The sequence below is a fragment of the Balearica regulorum genome, chromosome 3 (genome assembly GCF_011004875.1).
Source record: "Balearica regulorum gibbericeps isolate bBalReg1 chromosome 3, bBalReg1.pri, whole genome shotgun sequence".
In the NCBI taxonomy this organism is placed as follows: Eukaryota; Metazoa; Chordata; class Aves; order Gruiformes; family Gruidae; genus Balearica; species Balearica regulorum.
This window is the reverse complement of record NC_046186.1, coordinates 68,179,257-68,197,375: the sequence shown is the minus strand read 5'-3', so window position 1 is coordinate 68,197,375 and position 18,119 is coordinate 68,179,257. Positions and strand designations below refer to the sequence as shown.

Below are 18,119 nucleotides of genomic sequence, written 5' to 3'. Positions count from 1 at the left end.
GCCGGAGCAGCCCCGCCCCTCCCCGCTTTGCCCTAGCCTCGCGCCGGGCCCTGCCAGCGCTCCCGCGCTGTCCGGCGGCCCCGCTCTGCCCCCTCCCGTCGGGACGGCTCGCAAGGCATGCTGGGGCTTGTAGTCCCCCAGCCTCCCCGCCTCCGGGGCAGCTTTGCTGAAGCGGGGGAGCGAAACTACAACTCCCAGGGGGAGGAGGGGCGTGCTGCTGAGCGTCCGGGGAGGGGGGGAAGGCTGGTCCCGTTAGGTCGGGCCGCGGGGGCGGGGCTTCTCTTTCCCTATCGCTCACCCGCATAACTCGTTCGCCGTCGGCCCGACAGCTGGAGCACGGGAAGACGGGGCCGCCGCCCGGGGCTAACGGCAGACATCGCTCGCGGCTCGGTGGCGCGTGCCTGTGTGTGTGTGCGCGCGCGCGCGCGCCGGGGGCGGCGCGCGGTTGGTTGCGTGGGCCGGGTGAGGCGAGGGCTGAGTGGTTGCCCCGCGCGGGTGGGGTAGGCGGCGGGAGCGGGGCTCCAGCGCAGGCACCCGCCGCCCGGCTCGCTCCCCTGCGCCTCCAGCCCGCCCTGCGGAGGCGGTGATGGGGAAGAGTTAGCGCTGTCGCCGTGCTCCAGCGGCCGGAGAGATTGCTGGGCTGGGCCGGGCCAGGCCGGCGGCGCGGCGTCCCCGCCGGAGCTGGTGCAGAGAGACCTGCCAGCCCTTTCGCCGGGAAGCGACTGACTGACTGACTGACTGACTGACTGCGGCGGGGGGTGCGTGCCTGTGTGGTCCTGTCCCTCGCCGCCTCCCCCCGCTCACGCAGGCGGCTGCCGCTGCGGTGGTTACCGCCTCCCCCTGAAGATGAAGAGGTGGCAGCTGCTGCTTCTGGGTCTGGCTGCTGGGGAGAAACCTGGATAGAGGGTCTAAAAAAAAAAAAAAAGCGGGGGGAGGCGGCAGAAAGTCGCCACTCTCTGGGTCGCGGAGGGGGAGCTGGGCGTTTTTCTCACCTTGCTTTGGACAAAAGCACCGCGAAACTAGGGAAGCCGCTCCTCTGCGCCGAGGGGTGGGGGCAGCATGCGTGGGGGGCCCCGGCACCGCCGCGGGCCGTGGGCGAGAGCCTGCGCCGCGGCGGCGTGCGACCGCCCGCGGCGGCCCTGAGGCGGGCAGCGAGGATGGTGAAGGGAGGGAGAAGTCCCGGCAGAGATCACCCACCGGCGGCGAAGCCTCCCTCTCCTCTCCCCCCAACCTCCCTTCCGCACGGCCGCCCGCCCCGCGGGGCTGAGGCGCTGGGGAACATGAGGCGGCGGCGGGGACCTGTTGTGTAGGGGGAGGCGGGGGTTAAGCGCGGCGGCGGCGGGGCGTGAGGCGGGGAAGCGGTTCGGTGGGGCGGGAGGATGAGGACCTGCTCCCGAGGCGCTGGTGTCTGTCGGGGACCGGCCCTGCCTCGAGCTGCTTCGGGCTCGGGAGAATCCCCTTCGGTGGAGTCGTGACAGGGGAGAAGGGCCCGCGGGGAGCCCTGCGCCCCCAGGTCTGCGCGGAGCGGCGGCCGCTTCCCGCTGAATTGCGGCTTCAGGAAGAAGAGAGCTTGAAGTGTTTCTCGGAAGCTGGAGTTGCAGCCTGGTTTCTTTCTTGCTTTTTTTAATTTTTTTTGTTTTTTTTTCCTAATGATTACGCGTGTCTCTTGAGGGAACGTTTTAGGAATGGTCATTTTTAGCAGTGAAATCTGCCCAAAGGAGGATTATAACAAATCGCTATGAATTATAGACTCGATTGCTAAACCTTGCATTGACCAACCTTCTGACCCTCGGAGAAATCTCTCAGGGTGTGTGTGGGAAGGAAAAAAAAACAAAACCCAACCCTCCCATTTGAAAATAAACTTGAAAAAAAAAAAGACTAATTTTTTTTTTTTGACAGCCTAACTGCTTTATAATGACTTTTTTGGGGGTCTTGTTTTGTGATAAGTTGTTTTAAAAAGGATTGTCCTACATGGTGGTTTTGTAACTGGTGGAGGAAGGAAGGAAGGATCCCTCTCAAGTGTTTCTGATATGACAGCTTTGGTTTCTGAAGAGTTAACTGGTGTTTGCATGATACACCTATTGCTAGTCTGGTAGCAGACTTTTCATCTTTTATTTGCATTTTTATTGACTGGGGCTGGTGGAGAGGGTTATCTTGATCAGAAGAATATTTGCACACATATATATATTGTATATATTTTTGGTGGGGTTCTCCCCACATTTTACTTTCTCTTGATGACTCCTGGAGGTGGTAGTGGGCCCATGAAAGACTGCGAATACAGTCAGATCAGCACACACAGCTCTTCGTCTCCCATGGAGTCTCCCCATAAGAAAAAGAAATCAGCTCCCAAGAGAAAATGGGAGGTTTTTCCTGGAAGAAACAAATTCTTCTGCAATGGGAGGATCATGATGGCTCGACAGACTGGAGTCTTCTACCTGACTCTTGTTCTTATCTTGGTCACCAGTGGACTCTTCTTTGCGTTTGAGTAAGTGATATTAAAGTCTTCATATCTATCTTCTCTTCCTCTAGTTATTTAAACTAAATATGCTTTTGCAGATGTCATAGAGAATGCTGACTGAATTCAGCTGATGTTGGTTTATATAATTGAAACTATGATGCTGAGGGATGCACAATCCTGTTCCGGTTATCGTACTCTGTGGAAAACTGATGTTTGAGGATTAAGGTTGTAGTGCTTTTATACCGCAGGATTCCAGCTCTTGCTGATGTTGCAAGAGGAGTGTAAAACAGCAGGTTTGGGATGGTCAGGAAATGATGTAGCTTCTTGTCTGTCAATTACTCTGCTGAGAATCAAAACTGGCAGGTGCAAAAATACTGACCCTTTGTTGCAGAACTGAATGCAAGAAAAGAGTATCTTTCACTAGTTTATGAGTTGGGCCTTTTTTTTTTTTTCTCTTGAGGTCGTTTGATAGCTTGTAGATGAGAATTCCAAGTTAGTTTAAAAAAAAAAAAAAAAAGCTGTACAATTTTGCACGTACCTAGCTTTCCACCACTAGGTAACAGCATTACTTTCTGTTTGTGGTGATAACTTGTATGAGAGTTTGGTCTTAGTTTAAGCTATGTTTGTTTAGGATTTTTTTAAAGCAGGCTTCTGGTGTCCTCCAACGGCTTTTTTTTCTCTGTTGCCCTGAATCTTCAGGAATCTTTTTCATCTATATAAAGTGAACATACAGTGACAGCAAATCAAATTTACTGAGTTTTGCACTTATGTCAGAGTAGTTAAATTAACTGTACATAACAATAAAGAATTAGGCACTTGATATGAACAATACACTTCAACATTTATTTACTTTTTTAAAGCACCAAATACAAAAGTGCTCACACTGCCAAAATGCTTGCTATAGTTATAATTTAATTTTTTTAAGGAGTTAATGTTGCTTTACCTGTTTTAAACTATTGTAGCTTGATTTGTAGTTTGTGACAGGAAAAAATATTCCAAATATATATACAGCTTTTAGTATTTTCTTGAATAGGGACTATGATTTCTAAGTAAGCGTCAATGCTGCCTCCAGAAATTCTGTTCTCTTTAAGTGATAGAATTGAACAACAAAGGTCATTCATTATTTGGTGTCTTCAAGGAAGAAGATAGTGACATAACAAACCCTAAATTGTACCAGTTAAATGTGGACCATCTTAACATACTGGTAGCAGTCAAGAAGGTAAAAATGCTCAGCAGTTAACCAGTGGCTAAATATACATGTGCGCTCAGCAGATGAATTGTCTTTAGTGGGCTCCAGATTACTTTAGAGGGATTTATTAATTGTAAATCTTCTGCAGACATTGTGAAGCTGCTTGAACATCCTTTGAGTAGTTGAAATAACACAGTCAATGATGGTATCCATATACTGCAAGTGTGTTTACTTTCCTGGTTTTAAAGAGGTATTAAAGGTGTAACCTCATAGTATTGCATCAGGACTGGGTGCTACTATATTTTGATTGGCACTATTAGGCCTAGTTTTGGAGAGCTTTTCTTTGTGGGCTGACACTTGTATCTCTCTGCAGTCTCATCACCTTCAGCAGAGCCTCTGAAGGCAAGCGCTGGACTTCCTGCCAATACCAGGATGCAAATGTATTATCAAAACTGCAATGCTTTATAATGATGATTGTAAAACTTATTTATTAAGCCACCATTTACAACTTATTTATACATTTTAACACTTTGATCCTTCAGAGATAAATATTCTCTACAGCTGCATGATTTAGAACTGCTAAAGCAGGATGAGCTGCTAGCTGTTCATCACCTTCTGATTTCATTACTACTGTGAGTTATGTGCTCTACCAGAGTGAAACACTACAGCTTCTATCATGTCTTTGAGTTTATTTGCAGTGTAACTGTATGTGGTGGACAACATTTTTAGTCAAGCTACATAATTTTGATATATAATTGGTGCTTATTCTAACCAGAAGTCTTGAAGCAGGGAGAAATCTTTGGCTTTATATAACTATATAAATTCTGTGTGTATGTACTGGTCTCGAGTCATTCTTGTATCACTTGCACTCTCCTTTTAAGGAAAATCAAAGTAGAGGTTGGCAATTATATTTAATTTTTATAATAATAAGGTAGATTTTGGTCTTTAAAAAGCACTTACACTGGAAAATTATTACTCATCCTCTGAAGGCTAATGAAAAAACAAACCTTAAGACTATGAGAATGGTGTTCAGCATGTATGTGATATTTGAACTGCAGAAGGTTGTTAATCTTAAGAAGAGGGGAGTCCCTTATTAAACAGTGTTACTTTGAAGCAGTTTCTAATTGCATCTTTTCTAGTAGTCTGCAGTTACTATTTATTGATCAGTTGATAACATCTCCAGTTGTTAGAGCATCACTTCCATTATTTGGCTGATTTGGTTATGATATTCCTCATTAACCACCTATTTACAGAATATGACAGAAATGTGTTTCAGCCCTTTGTGTACACATGGGGCAAAGTGATTTTTAAATGGGCATATGCCTTGTGTGTCTGAACTGTAAGGTCAAACTGTTATTGAAGAGGAAGATACCCTGTGTGTTCTTGGAACTGTTTGGTCTTTTTGCTACAATTGAAATAAATAATTTTATTCCATTTGGTTTTGAAAGTCAGAAAATAGGTACTCATGTTCCAAGTCATTCCCTGGTAGCAGGCAGTGAAGAGGGAGAGTAGGAAAGAGATGACTTTGACAGCTAATTCCTGGGAAAGCATTGTGCTAACATAAACACTTGTCCTTTATCCTTTCAGCTTCATTTGTTCCTGTAACAAGATTTTTTTTTCCTCCTTCCTTTTATTTTACTCTTGACACCTGTTCATCCAGAGCTGTATCTTGTGTGCTTTGGAATCCTCTCCAGGGGATAAATACATTTCTCTGAATCAACAAATTCTAGCTGTCCAAAACCAAACAAATGTCATACGTCTTGACCTGTCTAGCTTTTGACATTGAACCATGCCTTTGTAGTCTTTGTTTTGTCATATTTCTGCTTCTGTGCTTTTTCCTTCCTCCTTTTTCCAGCTCCTACTCTCAGCTGGTTTTACTCCTTTCTCTCTGTTGACTTTTATCTCTCATGTACTCCAAGTACATAACTACTTCTTCCTTTTATCCTTTCACTGTTCTTTTTCATTTTCAAGAGGTAATCCAGAATTTGCTTAAAAGAAAAACAACAAACCATAAGCTTTCAAGCAGGTGAAGTATTTATAATTCCTGCTTCCCTTCTGAAGTAAGAGAATGCAAATAACAGGCAGTTTTATTTTTGTAACTTGTCTAGTAAATATAACATGAATTATTGCAAGCACTTTTGGGTCCCAAGAAGGATGCTGTGCTTGAGGTATTCTTAAAAATGATGCCTATTTAAAATCCTCAAGATGAGGCACCACAAATTATTTAATTTGTTTTTAAAATTTGGCTATGTTATTTTATCTTGGAAATATATTTCTTAACTCTAACCTTGTGATATTTAGCTGTTTTTCTTTTTCTTGCAAATTTGGCTTTGAGTTGAACTTCCTTTTTTTTCCTTTGCCTTGCCCCATTGCACAGACGTACGTATTTTTTTTTAAACTATTCAGTGCTCATGTAAAAGTATCTGCATGAAAAGCTTGGGAAACAAATTCCTTTTCCCGGAGCAAAGATATCATCCGTAACTGAAGGACAGATCTCACTGCTGTACCTAGCTAGTTCAACCGCTGTATTTACATATATGTAAAGTTCTTTATTGGTGCAATAGAGAGAGGTAAAACTAAGGTACTTTCTACTTTTATTCAGCTGGGTATACATACTTAAAAGAGAAAAGTACCCTTTATGCCTACAGTCATTCTGGGGGTACTGGTTTTGTAGATTACAGGAGAGCAAAAGGGAGATTGAACGACATATTTAACACAGTAGGATATGTAAAACACAAAAGGATATCTTGTTAAATGGCAAGTCTTGTACGGATGCACAAGCTTCATGAGTTCCAGCGTGGTGGTAGATGGGCTTGGCTGCTTTGCTACTGTGAGTTAACACTACCCCTGTCTGCCAGCTCCCTTCCTTCTTGGACCTCACTGCGCAGGTAGCAGGAGGGAACATGTCTGCACCTGAGGTGCTTCAGTTCAGGCAGGCAAATTAAACTTCCTGTAAAAGATGGGTTATAAGCAAAGATGCCAACTGAACTGAGTTGACTCGGGCACAGTCATGTTTTCTTCTGTCAACTCAGTTGCAGGTTGAGTAGCTCTGGAAGGAGGTTGGAGCAGCTGGTAGGATGCCGGAAGGGCTGAAGCATTGCAGCTCTTTTCTCTGTAAACGTGAATCAGAGCCTTGTTACTTCTGATAAAATTTGACACTTGCACTGATTCAACAAACTGGAGATTTTTTTTTTAGTCGGTTAAAACTTGATTCTTTGTGAGCATTTGTGTAATTGCACTGTCTTTCAAAAGATGGATGCTGGAAAGTTATTTAAACTGAGACTGTTTATGTGCATACATGTGTACAAATCATTGCTTTCTATCTGCTCTTGCAGTTGCTGGCAACGTGCTCCATGCCTCCCACTTTGAAAACCAGTGTAACTAGAGGACGTTCATGAGTCACACTTTCTGATGTGGTGTAGATTGTTCAATATTGAACTTCTATCGCGCATGCTATGGCAAAGCAGTGTAGCTTGTTGCTCGCTGTGACAAACTTCTGTGTGTAAACACTGATGTCAGTAAGCTGAGCATTTTCACTGTGATATCAACAATCATCTTCATCTTATGGCAAATGTTTTCTGCTCTTGCAAGAGGTGGATTCTTAGTGTGAGGTAATATTCCAAGCAGATGGAATGTTCTTGGTCTAATAATCTCCTCTATCTTTCTTCCTCTGCTCTTAAGATGAGTAGGTTACTTGCGTCTTTTGATGACCGTGTCCTTAAGCTACGAGTTCCTTAGAAAGAAGTGCTACCAATCTGACTTCAGCTATTAAAAGCTGTTATAAACTTGTAGGGTATTTCCTGCTGAAGATGTCAAAATGGATTTTAAAGCAAAAATCATGGCATATAAACTAAAATGATTGTTCAACAGAGAACTGTATCCTTTTCTCCATGGAAGGCAGTAGCCGCCTAATCGTGCATAGTGGTGTAGGTGAATGCAGTGATGAGTAGGTGGGGTTTTTCCCCCCCCAGTTTTCTTTGTTTAAAAAAAAATCTGTCATTAAAATTAAACCAGAGCAATATTTCTGTTTCTCATTTTGCCATATTACACATCTTTGGTAACTTAGTGAAAAAGACATGGAATACAGTAAGTCTAATTTTTTTATTTACTTTTTGTGCTAAGTTTATATAAATATACCAAATGATATGGCAAATTCCTAAGGGGTGGTGTGCATTCCAACCAGATGTTATTTATTCTTTGCATTTCAATTACCATGAAAATGTTAACTGTCAGAATCAAATATTTTTCAGGTACAAAGTATATCTAATACTTTTTTCCTTGACAAGGGACTTTCCTTTCCTTGGACGCAAAAAAGTTTACTTAATTAATCTCTTCTAAGTTTCCCAGTGATCTGTGCAAGTATGTCCGCTGAAGTTTCTCCCTGGTCAAAAGGGATTAGTTTTGTACTACCCTATCTTAAAGTAGCACTTCATTGAGCAGGTACATCAGTTTAAGCTTTGAAACCTGCTTCGAATGAATTCTATGATATAAATTGAAATCCTTTTACCCAGAAACAGACTAATAACATTTGATATTAAGTTGCGCACCTCTGCTTTTCAAGGCTAGGTCTATGTGGAAATGGATAATTATTAAATGCTTCATTTTTCAGAGTAAAATTCTGTGAGGATAACAGAAGGCTAACCTCTCTTATTTTTGGAAGTCATACCTTCTTTACTTCCCCTGAAATTGCCGAGGCTTATGGTTTTGTAACACTAACTCCTTTGTCAAAATAAATGTTAAATAGCTTTTTTCCTGAGAGTGGGTGGGTTTTTTGTTTGAGGTAGGGTTTTTTTGGTGGTGGTTTTATTTTTTTCTGTTCAGATTAGTTGATGGCCTTTACGTACTGTTTCATGGAGAAGACAAGTTTTGAACATAATTTTTAGTCTTTCAATTGCCGAGGCTTATGGTTTTGTAACACTAACTCCTTTGTCAAAATAAATGTTAAATAGCTTTTTTTCTGAGAGTGGGTGGGTTTTTTGTTTGAGGTGGGGTTTTTTTGGTGGTGGTTTTATTTTTTTCTGTTCAGATTAGTTGATGGCCTTTACGTACTGTTTCATGGAGAAGACAAGTTTTGAACATAATTTTTAGTCTTTCAATTTACTCCTTTCTCGCCTATAGTTCTACTAATATTTCCACCTTTTCTTTTCTTTGTGGAGGTGAAGGGAAATGAAAATAGGGAGTATAATGGTGTAAGAAGTGATGTTGGCTTCTCAGACACCATGTCCTCTCAGGACCTTGAGGAAATCACTGCATAGCTTTGGACTATCAATGCACGTGCATCTTCAGAGTGAAATGTGAATGTTTGTGGTCTCCTTTGCCTGATGTCACCCCAACCCCTTGGAGAAAGAGGGGAAATTCCATTACAGCCTGCTGGTGGGTGATTTTCTGCTCTCATCATGGCTCAGCATGATTGTTGTAGATAGGTGTAAATTCTCATCTGGCATATTTGATATCCCTTCCAGAGTGGGACAAAAAGGTAATTTCAAAAGTTTGGTTGAATAGGCTATTTCAGTTGGAAGGGCCCTACAATGACCGTCTAGTCCAACTGCCTGACCAATTCAGGGCTGACCAAAAGTTAAAGCATGTTATTAAGGGCATTGTCCAAATGCCTCTTAAACACTGACAGGCTTGGGGCATCCACCACCTCTCCAGGAAGCCTGTTCCAGGGTTTCACCACCCTCTCGGTAAAGAAATGCTTCCTGATGTCCAGTCTAAACCTCCCATGGCACAGCTTTGAACCATTCCTGTATGTCCTATTACTGGATTCCAGGGAGAAAAGCTCAGCACATCCTTCTCCACTTCCCCTCCTCAGGGAGCTGTAGAGAGCAATAAGGTCACCCCTCAGCCTCCTTTTCTCCAAACTAGACAAGCCCAAAGTCCTCAGCTGCTCCTCACAGGACATTCCTTCCAGCCCTTTCACCAGCTTTGTTACACTCCTCTGGATGCACTCAAGGACCTTCACATCTTGCTTAAATTGTGGGGCCCAGAACTGCACGCAGTACTCAAGGTGAGGCTGCACCAACACTGAGTACAGTGGGATAATCCCCTCTTTTGACCGGCTGGTGATGCTGTGTTTGATGCATCCCAGGATGCGGTTTGCCCTCTTGGCGGCCAGGGCACGCTGCTGACTCCCGTTGAACGTGCTGTTGAGCAGCATCCCGATACCATTCTGCAGGGCTGCTCTCCAGCCACTCCTCTCACTATATATATATATTTGTGCCTGATATTACTCCTTCCTAGGTGCAGAATCCATTTATTTTTATGTATATAAATGTCTTCAAATATTTACAAATGCTGATGGATAGTACCGCTGTACGTCTTCAGCCTCCAGAATGTGAGGTTAGACTTGCAATTTTGTGACAGATGTTTGATAAAATCTATCTTAATTTTTATCACTCAAAAGTGTGATGTTTCTATTATTGATATGATCTGTATAGTATGCCTGTTTTGTTTTGCGTTCCCTGAGTAGGTACTGTTGCCCCTTCATCTGAACGGGTGTGTGCCAAAGGTATAAAATGTATCTTCTGGAGACTAGTGTGGGGAGAGTCATGTTAAATAGATTTACACTATTGAAAAATTAATTTCTATTAGTTCTTCTTGGAAGACTGGCATTGCCATATGACCTTCTCTGGGACCCTTCTCACATCAACCTTGCAGAAATTATCATACCTTGTTTAAAGGAAAGATTCCCGCCCCCCCCCCCCCCCCCCCCCCCCCCCCCCCCCGAGATGTCTCATGTCAGTTTCTCAGGAATCATGTCACATGTTTAGGTTCATGTAAAGTATTCTTTTTAGTCATGTTTATATTTGGACTAATGATGCAGAGAATACCTTTGTTGCTACATGATTTATTTTTTGTCATAGCTGTGTTGCATTATTGTTTTGTAAATGGCATTTCATACAAAAAGTATGTCAGTGATTAGTTACCCTCTGCAGGACCGAGAAATTACCTTCCTTTGGAATGGAAAGAGAAAATACTAGTCTGTGGAGAAGTTTAACTAAACTGTTCTGATCGTTGTCTTTTTTGGGGGGAGGGGGCAGGGGGGAGGATAGAAAAAAATTGTTAAAAACATCTGGGCTTATTTGTAGATTCAGTAGAAACTGAAATGCTGAAATTTGAACTGGACATTAAAAATTTAAATTCTCTTAACAATGAAGTCATACCTCTTAAGTAGTTAAAAAAGCAAAGCAAAGCCTTTTATATTACCTTTCTAATGGAAAGGATCTCTCCATTCTAGTGCAGCATTAAACTGTTAGTTGTAACATTCAAATGTTGAACTAATTCATGACAAATTGAAGATGATTGCAGAAGAGAAGAAAGCTGAGAATATTTTTAAATTTCTAAGCTGCATGATTGTTTCAAAATAGCCCAGTCAAAAATCCTACTGGCTTAAAATACTGTGACATTTTGAAAAATTGCTTAAAATGCTATAACAACTTTACCTAGGAAATTTTTGTTGTCCTGATGATGATCCTTCTAGGTGAGGTTGTAGTAGCTGATGATCACTAAAGTTCCAGACTGCCAGTAAAGGTTTGTACATGTCAATGCTGCTCATCTTTTATTTTGTAAAGCTGATGAAAAAGGGGACAAATCCCCTGAAGTCAGCTGGAACTACCAAAGTTTCTTAAACTTCATATAATTACAGCCTCCCCCCCCAATATAAAAACTCTGAAGTGGTTAAACTTTTACAAACTAAAGCAGCAGACTAAAATTAAGAAATCAAGATGAAGTCTCTGTGTAATAGCCAGAAATAAAATTCTGTTCATATTTCTTACATTGCAGAATTATTAAATGTTACTAACATAAAATGTACTTAGGGAAGGAGGCTGAAGCATTTTGGAGTTCCAGTTTTGTGTAACACACACCGTGTCCTTTACCCTGTTGTTCATATTTGAACTCCTGTTTGTACTGCAGTTACGAGGTGAAGATGGCTTTGTATTTGTGAAGCCTGGCCGTGGGCTTTCTGCAGTGTGCATTAGTGGAGATCTTACCCAATTGCATTCCAGAACTTTAACTACTAAGTTGACCGTGTACTGTAGTGCTATATGATTATTCAGCTTCTGTATCCCTGATCGCTTCCTTTTCACCGGTGTCTGTAGAGTTTATTCATGTTATTGTGGGATGGTGGCTAATGAGGTCTTACATAATGAGCTTGGCTAATGAGATCACAGCTGGTTTTGTTTTATGTTTTTCCACTCTTGCCATCCCCTTAAGTTGCTTACTGCAATAAATACTGGGAGCATGTGTTGTGGTGAATATGCAGTCAGTTCAGCTTCTTCTTTAAAATTTATTCTTACTTTTTAGAAAAATATTTTACAAAACAGAGATTAAATAGAATACTGAGAATTAAACTGAAAACTGAGAACCTGAACTCAGAAGTTAAGATGTACATAAAATCTGCAGTTTGTGAATTTCATGTGCAAGATAACGCTGTTACATTGTCTGCATTGAGTGAATATATGAAATAAATTTGTGGGGTTTAGTATATGTTTCTTATACATATGATCAATATATATTAGTTCTTAAGAGCAAGGAACAGATATACTAGAATTTGGTATTATTTTAACATAAACACTCAGTAAATTACTAGAAGTCATGAATGTAGATTAAAAAACATTGGCAGGGATCAGAAGCTTTTTCCTCCACTAGGAAAAGGAGTATTAACACAAACCTTTTGTTTCTGATTGTGATAAATTTTGTGTACCTTCATTTTTGAGCTGTCTGGATATCAGGAAATTGCAATCCTGGTCTTGCGTGTTCAGTACACTTGTTAGATATCACACGGGTTATAAATGCCATGTTTCAGGGTAGAAGCAAGTGTCAGACCAACCTGTACTTAAATTTTGCTAGCGTGCTTATTTGTGATCAAGGTAAGCGTTTTCATGACACAACTATCTGTGCATGTGCCTTAGTAAATACTGTTTTATTGGCAAAAAGGGCTTTCTAGTGTTGAGTTAAAGTAAGAGTTATCATTTTTCCTAATTTGGAGCTATGTAAAGCAGTTAAAAGTACTAAGAATAAAAGTAAAAGCTAGAATAGCAGTCACGTCTCTCTCATCAGTATTGCAGCTTTGTAATAAACTTGCTTCTTGTGAATGTGGTTTCTTTAGTGCTGAAACTCATGATGCTTCTATATAGTGAAAAAATACAACTTTAAAGATACTTTTATCATTCAACATGATCTGAACTCTTTCCAGGGCTGGACAGGCATCAGGGGTGGAAATGGCCAACTAAATTTTGTCATTAGTCTGAGTAGACTGGTAGATGAAATGTGTTGTATGGTGTGATATAAATATGGGAGTGCACTGTGTAAAGAGCGTAGTTACTTCTGATTTGCCTCAGTGAATTAGTCTGGAGAAGAGAAGGCTCAGGTGGGATCTCATTACAGTAAGTACCTGACTGGGAAGGAGGAGTAAAAAAAAAGAGCCCTGGACTCTTCTCAGTGGTACCCAATGACAGGACAAGATGCAATGGACACAAAATGAAATACCATTTAAACAAGAAAAAAGTTGTTTTGTTTTGGGTTTTTTTTGTTTGTTTGCCTGTTTGGTTTGGGGTTTTTTGCTGTGAGGATGATCAAACGTTGGCACAGGTTGCCCAGAGAGGCTATGGACATACTGAAAACCAACCAGATGTAGACCTGAACAGTCTCCTCTAGCTGATCCTGCTTTGAGCTGGGGGGTTGGACTCGATCTCCAGAGGTCCCATCCCACCTCAGCCATTCTATGTTATCTGTGAAAACATGTAGAACTTCTTCCCATAAGACAGCAAAAGGTATATCTAGTGAGATAATTTTAATCTTGTTTTAATGACCCATTTATTACATGCATATTTCATGAGAACTTCAGTTTTATCTAGTCTTAGGATCTGAAGCTAAAGTCTCAGACTAACAAAACTTAAAAATTTGCAAGTGAAATAGCCATAGCCGTTCTTTCTGTCTCCTCTTCTCACCTTTGAATATGGCTTTCTCAGTTCAAAGTGCATTTTCCAAGACTTCTTGGCAGTTCTTTTCCTGCTTTCTTTCACTTATCTCCTATTCCTCACTAAGCTTTGCCCTCTAATTCAGCAAAAGACATGGATAGTGTAGTTAGTATTTTATTTTCTTATCATGTAAACATGAAGTTTAAATAAAATCAATTTAATCCAGAAGAATGTCTGTGTATACAATTGTTCCAGCAGTGTAGTGTGTTCATCAGTTTGTCTGTGTCTCACTTAGATTTTGTGAACTTTTCCTTTCCTTCCATCTAATTTTTCTAGCCACTTGTTCACCTTTAATAGCATAAGAGCATTGTTGTGGTAGAAGGGATGGGGAAGCAGTAAAGATGAAGTTGAAAGACTTAATTTTCTCCTTTCCATAGTCAAAAGGGATGAGAGTACAATTTTTTCCCATGATCTACACTATATTTGCCTGTGTCATTGTGCAGATATGTAAAATCATGGGGTCATCTCCCAGTGCTTGAGCTAGGTCAAAAAGTTATTCAGCTTCCTCCTTGAGCCTGCTACTTGACGATACTAGTTTCAGACCAACTCTTGTACTTTAATAGATGGCACAGTCCAGCTCTGGACTCCTATACATAAAGGATGACATGGTTTGTCTGGAAAGCTACTAAAGCTGGGTTTTCATCTTTGGGGAAGGGAAAACACCCTAGATATGTCAGATTAATTCAAACTCCCTTTAAATATTGATTTGCTTTGGAAAAGAAAAAAAAAAAAAGTGTAAATAATTCCAGTAGGGCAGGTGTCCAGTTCTGGATTACAAATTGAAAATAAAATTATAGGCAGAGAAAGCTTAAATGAAACAGAGAATATTTTATTTGAGCAAAATATATCTGAATCTTTGTCCTATAGTAGCTATCACTGCTAAGTTTCTCTGAGGCTGGTGGAAGCCAAAGGAGCGTTTCCCCATACCACATATTCAAAACACTATTTTTTAGAGTGGACTTCATGCCTGTAGACCTGCCTGCTTTTTCTGAGGGGACAGGGATTGGATTCTTCCTGTTCATGAGTTCAAACAAAACTTTAGACTATTTCATAGGAGCATCCCAGTTTCCTTTCTGTCAGGAGGCTCAGTTGCAGTAAGACGAATCTGATGGTGATAGGCTGCTGAAAAAGATGGATCCCTCTCAGGTGTTGGACTAGATAACCTTTAAAGGTCCATTCCAACCCAAACTATTCTATGATTCCCTTCTCCTGGTCCTCAGTTGTTACTTCTTTTGTCTGGCTCTACTGTTGTCCCCACCCAATGATGAACCATTTCAGGGAGTTCCCTTCCTGCAGAAAGCTTATCCTTCCCTTCTGCCCACACAAAGAAAAACTTTCTGCTGCTTTAGATCCCTGAGCTGAATCCCTGAAAATTCAGAAAAATGTTATTACTGGTGCAAGGAAGTGGGGAAGTGAGATTGTCAGATCATCTTAGCTATGATTCGAAATTGTATCCCAGCTTGAGGAAACTTGTTATGTAGTCTTGGTTTGTTGTTTGGCATCTGTGAGGGCACAAACAGAATGTTTTTAGGCTTACCTGAATTACTGTTTAGTTGCTTAATGAGAAACTACAGATTTCTGACTTCTTAACTCTATTTTGTTTCTGAAGTAACTGGATTGTAGTCTGTTCCCCACATCCAGACTGCAGAGCCAATGTATTGCATTGCATTTGATAGCAGAGCCTATGGAAAAGCTGCATGAATGCTTCTTCATCTTAGTTTGTATAAAAACAGCTGAGTTAGCTCAAAATACGCTAAACTGAACCAGGAAAGGAGTATTCTCAATCCTTGCTATTTCTTCTATGCTTCAGCTGAGATAGGAAACAACCCAAGGAAATGACCTATTTCTTCACAGTCCCATTCAGCTGCCTACTTGGGTGTTTTTTTGTTTGTTGGGATTTTTTTTGTTATTGTAAATGTTGAAAGTTTCAACTTAGAAGAATGAAGGAAGAATAATAAGACAGTTAATGGAAAATTGAACAGTCTGCATGCAAGAGGCAATTGGAGTGGATGTCTCTGTTCACAGTGTGATAAAAGACAATTGGCCTTTAAAATTATTTTGTTAAATAAGACACCTAAAGCTAATCAGAGCAGAAGGAATTGTCTATAGAAGATGGGGAAGAAGTTGTGGACTGAAATCTGACAGACATGAATCCAATTCAATATAAAAACTCGAAAGGATAATCCTTCTTTTACAAAACACTAAGCTTGGAAGGCTCTCTTTGCCTTGAGCTGTGGAGGTTCTGAGATTTCTCATTACTGATTTGAGTGTTCATCTTCAGAGTGAAATATGTGTTTTGTTTTGTTTTTTCTAATGTAATGAACCCCAGACCTGTGTGTTGGTTTTTAATCCTAGTCCCTGGAAGCCGGAATCTCATTTCTGGCCCTTGAGTATGTCAGAAGTAGTGTGCTGGGGGCAGAAGGGCATTTCAGAGAAAAGCATATGAAGATTGGGTGGGATAAAATGATTTTGCTTTTTTACTCAGCTCATGCTCAGGAGGAGTTTGGGAAACAGGGAATTGGCTATGAATGTGAAAATCAAAACAATCTGATATGAGAAAAACAACTGATACGCTTGGATCCCAGTAAGCGAAACTGTTGTGGGCTGAGATCCAGCTTCGTTGAAAGGTAAACACGCCCTTCCCAATGCACATACCTTTCTATTATTGCATCCTAGAAAACTTTAACCAACAGTTAAAATTGCTAAATGATAGTCTGGAGGTGCAGTATTAACCAATGGTTGACTGTTCTTGCCAAAAGTAAGTGTATTTTCTGTTCTGAAACTTGGTTCTAAACAGTTACTGGCACTAGCCCTTGCTGTTACAACAATGAAATGGCATTTGTAAAAAGAGAACATAGGTTCATGGCTTCTTAGTTCAATACAAAAGAAGTTACATTTGTTGCAAAGGTAATTCAATGTTATTGAAGTAACACTGTCACTGAAATAAGCTTTTAATTTGAGCTTTATTACAAGTGTTCTTTCTGACTGCAAAATAAAGGTCAGAGATTTAGGGAGCATGCAACTTGTCACTGAAGTTGATCCCTACAGATAAGAGTTGCATGGTACGTTATTCATCCAGAATGAGTGCATCCCTTGGCCAGCTATGCTTGCATTCATATGCTGAATGATGAAAAGACTGACAATTTTGGAAGATTGTTCAATGCATGCAGAAGGAGGAGGTGAATAACAAGTGGGGAGGAACTGTTTGCTGTAGTATTTACTTCTGGAAATTAATTTCAGTTACTCAAGGGACAGGTTTTTTGTGTCCATATTTAGTTAGTACCTATAAGTAACCTAGTAATAACTTTAAATATACATACTGAATTTTTCAGTTGTTATTGTATCCAGTACTGTAGACAGAGTTGGACTGTACATCAAGATACTTAAGTTATACTGCACTAAGTTGCTTATGCATGTTGTGTCCTGCCAACATCTCACTTCAGAGGCTGAAAGTGAAAAATAAATATACAAAAAATAGTTGTGAATAGATATGAGATGAAGTGGCTCACAGAGATACACTGGCAGTCCTAGTTCATCAGTGCGGAATTAAGAACTCAGCATGATGCATAAATGTTATTCAACTCCTTTTGGAGTTTGGTTATTTATATATATATTTTTAAGAGCAAGTCAGAAAAGAGATCTAGTAAAGACAGTAATACCAGTAGTGCTTTAAGGTTTCAAAATATTTTGGGGGGGGTTGGTTGTTGTTTTTTTTTTCAGTCCAGAAATACATTTCCCTTTTCTTACTGTTCCTGATTTCTCTTGTGCTAATATTTCATGACAGGGAAGCTCTGTGACTCTGACCAAAGTTCTTCTTTTTTTACTTTCAGTGCCACGATGATGAGGGAAAGACTGAGGAGACAGGCTTGCAGGTTACATACAGAAGAGGTAGTGGGTTATTCTTAATCTGTTATACATAGGCAGGAGTCTACAAGTGTGACGGTCTCTCAAAGATGTATGTTGTGTTGTCTTCATAAAAGTCGGTATTGACATCTGCCCAAGCTTCATTCTTCTGTGCATGCTAAGAACTTGATTTTTATCAAGTAACATCTCTGAAACCTGTGCTTATGCTGGGCATGCCTCTCTGAGGGCATGGCAGGACTCCTGCACTGAAATTACAGTTTTGAACAGTGCCAGCCTGCTCAGGAGTTTGGTAGCACACAACTGTTTTTAGGAGCTAAGCTCTGCTCTGTGGGGCTGCTTTCACCTGTGGCTGCAGGCAACAGAAATGAAGAAACAGTGAAACTGCTTCATTTACCACGTATCTTCCAGTTTCTGAAATATCCAGTTTTGTGTATTATTATTACACAAAAGTCAACTTTATTTAAACCCCGGTTCATCTCCAGAACACTCCCACCCATAACTTTTAAGTGAAGCAGGGCTCTTCAGGGGGTAGGGGACTCAAACCTAAAAGCTCTGTTAGAAGGCGTGTGATGGGGGAAGGAGAGCCTGACAGAAAGGTGTCAAATTTAATTTCTGTTTCATTTTGGCA

The 18,119-nt window shown here is 41.0% G+C and overlaps 1 protein-coding gene across 5 annotated transcripts in view; it reads left to right on the top strand.

Moving 5' to 3' along the window:
• The first annotated feature begins 278 nt into the window (after positions 1-278).
• The window catches only part of ZDHHC14 (zDHHC palmitoyltransferase 14), a 113,157-nt gene continuing 95,316 nt past the window's right edge, over positions 279-18,119 (top strand). For 3 of the 5 annotated variants that reach the window (XM_075748355.1, XM_075748353.1, XM_075748354.1), the window contains exon 1: positions 280-2,485. In XM_075748355.1, coding sequence (XP_075604470.1) covers positions 2,235-2,485 — 251 coding nt within the window. In that variant the 5' untranslated portion in view covers positions 280-2,234. Of the gene's footprint in view, positions 2,486-18,119 lie in introns of all 5 variants that reach the window. The other 2 variants (XM_075748356.1, XM_075748352.1) reach the window with 1 other exon arrangement.